At 40.2% G+C, this 12,116-nt stretch overlaps 1 protein-coding gene across 24 annotated transcripts in view; it reads right to left on the reverse strand.

The window, feature by feature from the left end:
• Nucleotides 1–12,116, reverse strand: part of JAKMIP3 (Janus kinase and microtubule interacting protein 3) — a 138,641-nt gene that overhangs the window by 61,175 nt on the left and 65,350 nt on the right. For all 24 annotated transcript variants that reach the window (XM_067465766.1, XM_067465764.1, XM_067465765.1 and 21 more), the window contains exon 2: nucleotides 2,946–3,178. In XM_067465766.1, the coding sequence (XP_067321867.1) occupies nucleotides 2,946–3,080 (135 nt within the window). In that variant the 5' untranslated portion in view covers nucleotides 3,081–3,178. The remainder of the gene's footprint in view (nucleotides 1–2,945; nucleotides 3,179–12,116) is intronic.

The raw sequence follows: 12,116 nt of genomic DNA on the forward strand, positions 1-12,116 counted from the left end.
GGGACTGGCAGAGTGGGTCAAAATGATAGTTAATGCCTCATTGGCCCAAGGCGTAATTCCACGAAGCCTTAAAGAGACCATAGTAAGGCCTATTAAAAAAAACATCCTTTGATCACTCAACAATGAACAACTTCAGACCAGTGTCAAACCTTTCCTTTTTGGTCAAGGTTCTGAAATGCATGGTGGCATCCAAACTCCAGGAGCTCTTGGATGAAACAGATTATCTAGATCCATTTCAATCTGGTTTCAGGCTCAGCTACGGAACTCAGATGACATTGGTCACTTCGGTGGATGATCTATGTAAAGAACTGGATAAGAGGAGTGTGTCCCTTCTGGTTCTCTTAAACATCTCAGTGGCTTTTGATACCATCAATCATGGTATCCTTCTGGACCACCTCGCAGGAATAGGACTTGGAAGAACTGTGTTACAGTGGTTCTATTCCTTCCTAGAGGGTCAGGTCCAGAAGATGGTGCTGAGTACCATGGCCTTTGTCCTATGGGGTCCTGCAGAGTTCAGTACTACCCCCTAAGTTGTTTAACATCTACATGAAACATTTGGGAGAGATCATCTGGAGTTTTGGAGTTTGGTGCCATCTGACAGGTGTCTGTCAGCTGTGATGGATGAACAAATTGAAATTGAATCCAGATAAGGCAGAGGTACTACTGGTCAGTCGTAGGGCTGATCAGGATATAGGGCTGCAACCTGTACTGGATGGAGTCACACTCCCCTTGAAGGTGCAGGTTTGCAATCTGGGGGTCCTCCTGGACTCAGTGCTGACTCTGGAAACCGAGGTATCAGCAGTGGCTGGGAGGACCATCACACAGTTAAAGCTTGTGTGCCAGCTGCACCTATACCTTGAAAAGCCCAATTGGCCACGGTAGTACACACCTTAGTCACATCCAGATTAGATTACTGTAACACGCTCTATGTGGGATTGCCCCAGAAGAGCATTTGGAAACTTCAACTGGTACAAAGGTCAGCAGTTAGACTGCTTATGGGGGCAGGATATAGAGAAAGAACTACTGCACTCCTGAAACAGCTATATTGGCTCCCAGTTTGTTTCCGGGTGTAATTCAGGGAGCTAACTTAATCCCACAAAACCCTAAATGGTTTGGACCCAGCCTACTTGATGGTAGCCCCGTGGCTCTGGAACTCCCTTTCCAAAGAAGTGCAATTGCCCCCTCTTTACTGAGCTTTTGCACACAAGTTAAAACCTTCCTGTGGAATCAGCCCTTTCCCAATAACCCATGACCAGGCAGCTATTGGCAAGATACATCATTGAAGGCCATCTTAGACTTGGCAATGTTACATGGCCTAAAGAAGTGGAGCTTCTAGGATCTTTAGTATAATGTTTTTATGATAACCTCAGTGGCCCGAAGCCCAGGGAATTTTAGTGGGATATGTCATATTTATTAAGTTTGTTGCATATTAAACTTGTTGCATATTGTTTATGCAATGTGCTGTGTTCATGTAATTTCTGTTGTTTTAACCATTGTTCACCATTTTGAATCTCACCCACGGGAGAAAAGTGGGATATAAATAAATAAATAAATAAATAATATTACAAGTGGATTGATTCAATCAAAGAATCCATGGCCCTGAGTTTGCAAACTCTGAGCATGACAGTTGATGACCTGGCTTTTGGACATTTTTCATTTATAGAGTCACCATACGTTAAAGTAGGCTAAACAGCCAAATACAACTGGTGAGATTTTCTTCTGTTCTGATGAGGCAGCTATACTTTCCTAGTCATCAGTTCTGCATGTCATTAGTCTTCACACAAAGCAAAGTGTTGACAAAATACAATTTGTCTTCAGGTTTGATAAATTATGTTACAAAGCAAATACATGCTTCAGGCTGTCGCCCACTCAGTAACTACAGATAATTTAACTTTAGAATTAAAAACTGGACTATTTTCCATATAAATTTGCCAAGTCAGGCACTTTAATGTTTACCATAAATGGATTTATCCCACTGTCCCTGAATCTTGGCAGTTTTGCTTCTCAGTGTATGGTACGTGCTGACAATACAGCTGCTTTGGCCTCCATAGGGGACCAATTAGAGCAGCCTCTAAATTATTCATCAAAACTCACATTTGAAGAAAGAAATGGATCTAATGCAACCTTCAGGCTGTATTCCTCAAAAGTCATAGCAAAAGGGAGATATGTAATGTTTATTCCATCTTTTTTTCTGATCAGAACCTCATCTTACACATCCTGTTGCAAAAGGCAATATATTGATACAGGTTGAGCATCCCTTATCTGGAATTTTGAAATCTGAAATACTCCAAAATCCCAAATTATCAACATGGATGGCTGAGATAGCAACACATTTGATTTCTACTAGTTCAATGTACACAAACTTAGTTTTATTTGCACAAAAATTATTTAAAATATTTTATAAAAATAGCTTCAGGCTATGTATATGAAGTGGATATGAAACATAAATCAATTTTGTGTTTACACTTGGGTTTCCTCCGTAAGATAACTCATTATGCAATATATGCAAATATGTACTCCAAAATCCAGCAGCAAAAAGAATCCCAAACACTTCAAGTCCCAAACATTTCAGACAAGGAATACTCAATCTGTATATTAGAGGGATACACCTTGTGTCTTTCAAAATTCCAACTATTCAATAAAATGCATAAACCATATTTTGATGGCCTATTACAAAAGAGAATCTAATATATAGATATATAGTATAGGGTTAGCTGTACGCACTTTGCATCTTGCAAAAGTGGGTCTATTTAATAAAATGCATAGATTATATTGTAATGAAATATCTCAAACCATAGGGTTATTTGCTTTCAGCCTGGAAAGAGAGCAATGAAATACGTTATTAGCCCATTCCAGCTCATCCACCCCTTGGCAATGGGCATATTTTGAAAACAACTAGCAATGAGAGAAACTCCTATTGAATAATAATGGGGAAAGATGCACACCTTACTCTTTTCTTGCTGGAGCTCTATCTGAATGTCTGTGAGTTTTGCCCTGAGGTCTTCATTAGCAGCTTGCAATGCAGCTAAGGCATCCGGTCTTTCTCCTTTAGCTCGAAAGCTGGCACCCTTCTTTGACATTGTGAGACGACGTGACGAGAGGGGTAAAATCCCAAGCAGAGAGAACCTTGCGTTCTCGTCTATTCCTTGGTTCTCTTCCACGACATTTTCTCACTTTCCTGCATAAAGAGAAATAAGCAGTATGGTGACTTCTATTGCACTTCAAGGGTGAATGCATCATGAGTTTACTTGCTTAGTAGTCTGAGGCTGCGATACCTTTGTTTTCTGATGGATCAATGCAACCAAACCTAGTAGGATCAGCAGGATTTAAAATACCAAGTCTTCTATGGAAGTACCTTTGCAATTCTGAAAGGATAAATTTTTGGGGATGCATAATATTTGCAAGATTTGGTTTTTTTTTTTTTGGGGGGGGGGGAATATTGTTGGGACAAAAGTTTGCATAAACTAGCACCAATCAGCTCCTTCCGATTGTAAATAATTATTGTCAGAATCTATATAATATACAAAATTTCCCCCAATTAAGGTGAGGTTTCATCTCACCCTATTGGTGAGATTGGGCTCCTCACAACTTGATATATGCATAAGGTATAATAGTGCTACAAAAAGAAATGGAGGGCCATTCCTCCCCCAAAATCACAATTAGGATTTAAATTCCTAGTAATATTCCAGTAATACTCCTTTATGTGTATGTGAAAGAGAGAGCAAGAGAATGAAGATGTGTGCACGCTGATCGATCTCTCAGCCTATTAGCTTATCTGTCTCTCTTCCAATGCACAGAATTATAGGTAAAGTAGTTTATACATGCTTTAATTTTATGCATGGGGGTGCGGGAGAGGAGATAGTGGAATGTGAAAATGATGATATTTTTAATTACTTTTAACTTTTAACTTAATCAGGTTCTAATGTGTGTTAGTTCACTATTACAGGAGTCTTAGGATATTGATTAGTGTCTATATGCTGGTACAGCTGTACCAGGAGCTCCAACTTCCTTTTCTTTCTTTGAGTATTTGCATGCATTCCAAAGTTCCATGCATTTTGCAATAAGGTGGCTTCCCTTGGTTTGCAGCCACCTGCCTATTATGGTTGGGTTTTTTTTAGTTCCGCCCCTTTCCCCAGGGTTCAGGAAGGAAAGGGAGCCATTTTAGCTCTGTCTTACAGTTGAAAGCTTAGCTACAGGACGTGAATCAGCTCCACCTATAGAGAAGCTTCGTTTCTTACGAAATTCCGGGAGAAAAAAGTTCCAAAGGACTCCAGCTGGAGATTCTGCAAAGCCTTGACTGGTAGGTCTACTCGGGACCCAAGAAGCAGTTTGGAGCCGGGAGTAGAGCCCACACCAGCAAAGTTTACAAAGTAGATTGCCCAAGGAGGGTTAAAAAGGGTTTTCCTCTTTAAAAAAAGAAACAGTTCACGATGCCAGTTGCCTGTCTCTTGTGGACAAGATTAAGAAAGCCACCAGTTGATTCAAAGCCTTGAAGAATTTGATTGTTTTGTTGAAGACCTAAGCAATAATAAAGGACTTTGTTAAACTTTTCAAGCTTTTAAAGGCTCTGTATAGGAAAATCCTTAGGCCTCTCACTCGAGGCACCCCAGCTTCCCACTGGGCACAAAGAGCACGTCCTGTTCAAAAACCAATTGCTATAGGCCCAGCGTGTGACAGCACAGTCTATTTGTATACTTTTTTATTTTGTCTTTACTGTTGATATGGTCAGTGGACTAATAAATAAACTTTGTTGTTGTTGAAATGTGAAAATAGTAATTGTTCCTACGATTCCAATTAGAAGCTAAAATTTTCTAGTGGATTGGATATCTGTGGCTATAAATAACTCTAAATCAATGTGAGCCTTAGGACTTCATCACATGGGGGATCCCCATCCCCGTTCTGTTTCACCAGCCTCTGTGGTGAAACAGCAGGGATGAGGGGTGACTCTGTTGCCCTGCACACTACTGTGTCCCTGCAACATTTCCCATTACACAGAAGCATTGCCGAAGAGGTGCGGATCTGTGCTGGCTCCAATGGAGCCAGCACAACATGAGCAGACTCCTGTGTTTGGAGGAAAGCTTCCTAGGATGCTTTGGTTGTGGATTAAATTTCCGTTGGATGTCCAGCAATGTCATGTGATGGGCAGCATACCCATCCATCGTTGGACTGGCAGGAAAGTGTGATGAAGTGGTAAGATTTACATGTCTGTTCCTCTGTATGCAAAGATATAGAATGAGAGACATATGGCTTGAGAGCAGTATGCATAGAAAAACTGGAGTCCTCATGGACAACAAGTTAAACATGAGCCAACAATGTGATGCGGCGGCAAAAAAAGCCAATGGGATTTTGGCCTGCATCAATAGGAGTCTAGTGTCTAGATCCAGGGAAGTCATGCTACCCCTCTATTCTGCCTTGGTTAGGCCACATGTGGAATACTGTGTCCAATTCTGGGCACCACAGTTGAAGGGAGATATTGACAAGCTGGAATGTGTCCAGAGGAGGGCAACTAAAATGATCAAGTGTCTGGAAAACAAGCCCTATGAGGAGCAGCTTAAAGAGCTGGGCATGTTTAGCCTGAAGAAGAGAAGGCTGACGGGAGACATGCTAGCCATGTATAAGTATGTGAGAGGAAGTCATAGGAAGGAGAGAGCAAGCTTGTTTTCTGCTGCCCTTGAGACTAGGACACGGAACAATGGCTTCAAACTACAAGAAAGGAGATTCCATCTGAACATTAGGAAGAACTTTCTGACTGTGAGAGCTGTTAAGCATGGAACTCTCTGCCCCGAAGTGTGGCGGAGGTTCCTTCTTTGGAGGCTTTTAAACAGAGGCTGGATGGCCATCTGCTGGGGGTGCTTTGAATGTAATTTTCCTGCTTCTTGGCAGGGGGTTGGACTGGAAAGCCCGTGAGGTCTCTTCCAACTCTATGATTCTATGATTCTATTGCTCCAAGGAAGTGTTCAGAAATCTTTGTTTCCATTTTAGATTACCTTACAGTTCCAAGTTGTGGTTAATTTTAACTATGGCTGGTTGAAACAACTCAACTTCAAAAACATTGACTCATTTTGAGAAATAAAAATTAAGATAAACTATAATTTAGATCTGGGACATATTGAGGAACTATGGTTAATTAATTATTATTTGAACTTTTGATGGATTCTACCTTGGGAGAAAGTAAGATACAAACAAAACAAATGAATAAAAAGATTACAATGTCCTCTCCACAACCACATTAAGGTCCTTGGAAGAAGGGACCATTTATTTGTTTCTAATATGCACACTTGATGTCACCACTGACCCAAGCTACAATTGAACTGTGTATAGGGAGAAACATTAAATGGTACACTTTAATTGGAAGAGATTCTAAACAGTTGTGGCCTAGGACCAGACTATCTGGAAGACTGTATTCTTTATATGAGTCTTCCACATTTTAAGATCCTTGGGGGAAGGCTTTCTCTAATCACACTTACCTAAATCAGCATCCTAGGACACTTCCACCCATTCTTCTGGATGGAGCCCCATGCCAGCCATCACACAACGTTGTGTGACTTCCAGCGTAGGCCCCAACCTCAAGAGGGGTGGAAGCATTGTTGGACACATCCCTCACAACATGGGGGGGATGCTTCCCATGTGTGATGTGGGTCGTGGCGCCAAGAGAGAGCTGTGTATGGGGTGACAGCTTCGCTCCACCGCCCCCCTTTTTTCTCTCTGAAGCCAGGCAAGTGGGGTGCTTCACCTGCCTTTGTGAAGAGGCCCTTAATCCTATACCACCTTTACAGGCACATTTAGTGATGACATTGGACAAAGACTTCTTGGTGGCTGCTCTCAACTGTGAATTTTTTTGCATAGGAGATGTACCTTGACCTGAACTTGCTTACCTTCTTTGAACAGATAAATAACTTTTAATTTGGACAAGCATTTGCTAACTAGATAGCTACAGAGAAAGGTATTTAATGTGGTGTGCATGCTACATTTGCATTTGATCTTGTCATGTTTTTTAAATGATATTATATAATTTTAAATTATTGTTGTTAAATATTACTATTTTATTATTATACTTTCATTCACATATCTTGTTTCAGTTCATGTTGTGAGGTATCTTGGGCTGAGTTCAGGACAAATGTGAGATATAAAACCAATCAATTCATAAGAAAGAATATCGTATTTCCCAGTCTGATACAGCAAGAAGGCCCTTGGTAGTCTCTGTACTTTTGTACATTTAGATGAATAGCAAATACAAGTCAGCTTGTATGTATGTCAGTTCAAGATGCCCTAGATTCCCTTTGTATTTGAAAACATTGCCTATTCTTTAACAGTCTAGGAAATGACTAGAGATTAAGTGCTGTATTAGCTTCAAGGTCTTATCCCTCCTACTTTAAAGAGCTTAAAATTTCCTTTTAATTATATTGCAGAATATTGTTGTAAATAAATAGGAAAGAAAATATGCATTCAGATGCAATGGTATAAAATGCCCCCTTGAATCAGAAATACTCCTTATTAGAAAACATATACGAGGTCTTGTTCATCATTTAAAAACATATTTCTGGTTCAGAGATCATGTGAACCAGAGCAAGATATTCAATGCAGTCCAGAGAATTTCACTCAGAAAATATTCTACATCTTTTCATGAGGCCAGTAAGGTCTTCAGTGTTTGTGATTGAACCTCTTGACTCATAATCAAAATACACTGTCATTACCAATTATTATTATTTATTATTATTTATTTACTTTTATCCCACTTTCCCCCCACAAATGGTACTCAAAGTGGCTAACAAAAAAGACAACTACATAATACAAAAATACAAAAATCATCATTCCACCCAACCTATAGCAATAAATCCAGACATTGCAATATCACATGGCAACATGTATTGAGGCTATTCTATCAGGTATTCTGCACGTTTCTGTTACAATCCATAAATAATATTTCCACTTGGCATGTTCAGTTTTTAAAATTCCTATTTCCTAAGGTTTAACAGTAGACATTTCTTGAGATTTGATGGTGTGATGATGTTGCGTCAAGGTCTTACCAATTCACTCTTGGTTGCAAATTCACCATTCTCCATTCCCTGGTGGGCATAAAAAGTAGACTGACCAAATGGGGAATGAGTTGGGGCATCCAGTCACGTAGCTGTGTAAATATTTCAGGTTAACTCAAATTACTGTTTCCCCAATGCATACAGCCAGATGTTTTCTTCCACCACTGGCTATTTGTTTATACCCTCTGGAGTAGCACAAAAAATCTAATCACTTGGGCATGTAGTTAAAAATTATTATGCTAGCATCGATGCACTATCAAATTGTGTGATCTTATGCTACACTAGTAGCTGAATTGAATGTATGCTCGTCTACATTCACATGCTTGATATCTCACCATTTGATTATAAGTTAGATGGACTGAAATCATGGCAGCATATGCCACTGATTTACACTGTTTAAATAAACAAGAAAGAATAATTCAAACCACTACTTTCCATCCCCTTTCCAAAGCACAGACTTTGTGGATCTGTGTGTATATTAACTGGATATTCTGATAATAAAAACAGATTGGTGTGTGTCGGAAGAACACCTTTATAATGCCAAAGCTCCAACGAAGTGGGAGATAAGTTCGGACAGTTAAGCTGGGCCAGAACCGTATAGGGGTTTGTAATGAATCCATACCTTTGCTTGCTAGGCCGCAGCCTGGGAGTCAGTGAGTCGGCCTCCATGTTGGGAAGGTAGCTCAGGATGGCAGACATGATGGTATAGGCAGAGAGGCAAGGGGAGGAGTCAGCCAACTCCTGATTGGTTGAGACTCAAGGGGAGGAGTTGAAGGAGAGTGTAAAAGGCTGTCGTTTCTGACAGGAGGAGAGAAGAATGATTTGATCTAAGAGAGAGAAGAATTTGATCTAGCAGAGAAAGGATTAGGATTTCAGACAGGGAGAAGAGAGTTTCTTAGTGAGCTAGGAATTAGACTGTTAGGGAATAATTAAAGAGCGAGTGCTTCTGTATAGTTTGACCAGGGCAGTCAAAGTGAAGACTTGTTAACTTGTATTAGGATAGAATACAAGTGGGTTTCCCTACAGTTCAGAGTAGTCTGAAGGAAACCTAGATACTCTGAAGGGCAGCCAGGGCGGCTGATCTAAGAAAAGCACTGTTACATGTTACTGGATAGTGTGAGGAAAGTAGCTCACATTAAGGAAAAGTTACTCCTTCTAAAGAAACCTTTTGCTTTATAAGTCTGTGCCTCAGTAACAAAGTACACATATGTACCTCTCAGTAATGAGTTGTCTGTTTAAAATATTTCAATAAACCTGTTCTCTAGTTTACGGTTAATCTGCCTCAGCCTTGTTTTGTCATATAAGTTTGGACCCAATAAGCCTCAATATCTCTTCCGTTCAGTCACAAGAAAGGGAGCCAAAAAGGAAGAACCGGTGTATAGGGACATTTTACCTCAGATACAAGAAGTCAATTCCTCAAACAGTAATTTGAGGTGGTGGCAGCAAACCTACCATTGCACACACACCGTTCTCTCTCATCACCTGTAATTCCCTCGTATATTCTTTTATAGGCTTTATAGGTCAAGACCAGCACTTTGAATTGTGCTCGGAGCTGGACCGGCAGCCAGTGGAGCTGACATAACAGAGGTTTGGTATGCTCCCTGTATGATGCTCCTGTGAGTAGTCTAGCTTCTGCCCATTGGACTATTTGGAGTTTCCGAGCAGTTTGAAAATATGCAAGTGTGAGTAGATCAATGGGTACCGCTTCTGTGGGAAGGTAATGGCGCTCCATGCAGTCATGCCAGCCATATGACCTTGGAGGTTTCTATGGACAATGCCAGCTCTTCAGTTTAGAGATGGAGCACCGCTCCTCCCCCCCCCCCCCCCCGAGTCGGACACGACTAGACTTAATGTCAGGAGAAACCTTTACCTTTATTAATCACCTTTAATAATTTTGGTATAGAGATGACAGTGAATTCTATTTTTCTTTTCCATCTACATGTCCCAGGGAGGTTAAAACCTGAATTTAGAAGTATTTTGGGTTGGATAAGTATGAACAAACTGGAGAAACAGATTTTTAAAATAAACAAATATTTTAAAATAAAAAGACAAAGTCCTAGTTACTTGCTGCAATTACACAGAAGCTACTATATCAAAAGGTTTTCTTCTTTCAAAGCAAGTTACTATTTGCCTTGCCTTTTGCTGAGAACAAAATCCCCTTGCTGTAGATGCTACATGAAAGCACCAGTATGTGACCTGATTTATTTCTCATGATCACTAATTACAGTCCAGCTTTCAATAGGCTGACTGCCCTTCAATTCATGACAACATAAGGATGCCAGGAAAGGCTGCTCAGATTGTCTGATTATGTACAGTCACATTCCATTAATAGGTCAAAAATGTAGCTTGCATCTGTGCCATTTAATTGCATGCCCCAGCTTAAAGCTCTCATCTTCCTCCTCCCAAGCAAGCAAACAAATACAAAAGAAAACCTAAGTTAAAATCCACAGCACAGAGCAAAATATGAGTCTGTTGACTTCCTTATACTGTATATACAGCATACCTCAGTCAATAAAGCCTGTGACAGTAAATCTCCTTTTTACAAAGGCTTTTATATTCACCCAGCTTCTTCCCTTATTCCCTCATGTCCTCTGTCTAGCTAGAAAGATTTTTGACAGCATTGTTATTGGAGGAGGATGAAGAAGGGCTGGAGAAACACAGACAGCTAGTGTTTGGCTGCAGCAGCATAAATAATGCATTAAATAAAGCTTGAGCTGGGAAAAATGAATTCTATGCTAGCTAATCCAACTGTAGACATGTGTGCCTGCCTACAACAGGTAAGCTAAATGGCAGCTGTCTCTGAAATACCTTTGGCTGCATCTGCACTGCCATATAATGCAGCTTGAGACTGTATTACATGGTCAGTGTAAACCTATATTTGTTTGTTTATTTATTTATTTGCAGTATTTGTACACTGCCCTTCTCAACCCAAAGGGGACTCAGGGCGGTTCACAGTGTTGGTAACAACTTAATGCCATTGATAAAAAAGTATAAAACATCAAAATTGACCCTCCCCTAATAAAACACAGGCTGTGGTGCAGCTTAGGAGTCAGCTGCATTAAATAATCACTGACTGAAAGGTAATGAGTTCAAAGCCAGCCCTGGTTGGAGTAAGCTCCCGACCATTTGTCTAGCTTGCTGTTGACCTTTGCAGCCCAAAAGACATTTGCATCTGTCAAGTAGGAAATTTAGGTACCGCTTATACGGGGAAGCTAATTTACCTAATTTATGATGCCAAAAAATCTCCAGCAGCGGGCGAAAGAATGAGGAAGTACTCCATCAAGGTCTCGGTGTCACAAGTGGACAGTGAAGCGACAGCTCCCCCGGTGGCCAGAATTCAAACATACCCTCATGAAGCTGAAATATTAAATTGCCTCTGTGTTTGTCTATATATATTGTGTGTCTATGGCATTGAATGTTTGCCATGTATATGTGCATTGTAATCTACCCCGAGTTCCCTACGGGGTGAGAAGGACAGAATATAAATACCGTAATTAAATAAATAAAATAAATAAACATTAAACATTATTGAACACAGCACATAAAATAACATCACATATCATACAAAGATGTAACCATAGTACGTAAAAAGTCCTATATAATGCAGTTCAATGTGGTTCAGTTGCATTATATGGGTCTACACAGACCATATAATACAATTTCAAACTGCATTATATGGCAATGTAGATTCAGTCCTACCAAGCATGTGTAAACAGTAAAATAGCTTAGGAAATAGTATAAACGCACAGTGTAGCATTTCATCATATTCCTCCTTCCCCAATTAGTGTTTGCATCTTTCTTATGGACCTTTGGGGGATGTCTAGCTGACTGACCACTCTATAGGAAACATGATATGGGTCTCATGGTGCATCTACACTATAGAATAAATGCAGCTCGACACAGCCTCAACTTCCATGATTCAATGCTATGGAATCATGAGACTTGTAGTTTGCTGAGGCACTAGCATACTTTGGCACAAAAGGCTAAAAGATCTTGAAAAATGACAACTCCCATGATTCCATAGCATGAGCCACAACCGTTAAAGTGGTGTCAAACTGCATTAATTCTCTGGTATACATG

The sequence above is a fragment of the Anolis sagrei genome, chromosome 3 (genome assembly GCF_037176765.1).
Source record: "Anolis sagrei isolate rAnoSag1 chromosome 3, rAnoSag1.mat, whole genome shotgun sequence".
Classification (NCBI taxonomy): Eukaryota; Metazoa; Chordata; class Lepidosauria; order Squamata; family Dactyloidae; genus Anolis; species Anolis sagrei.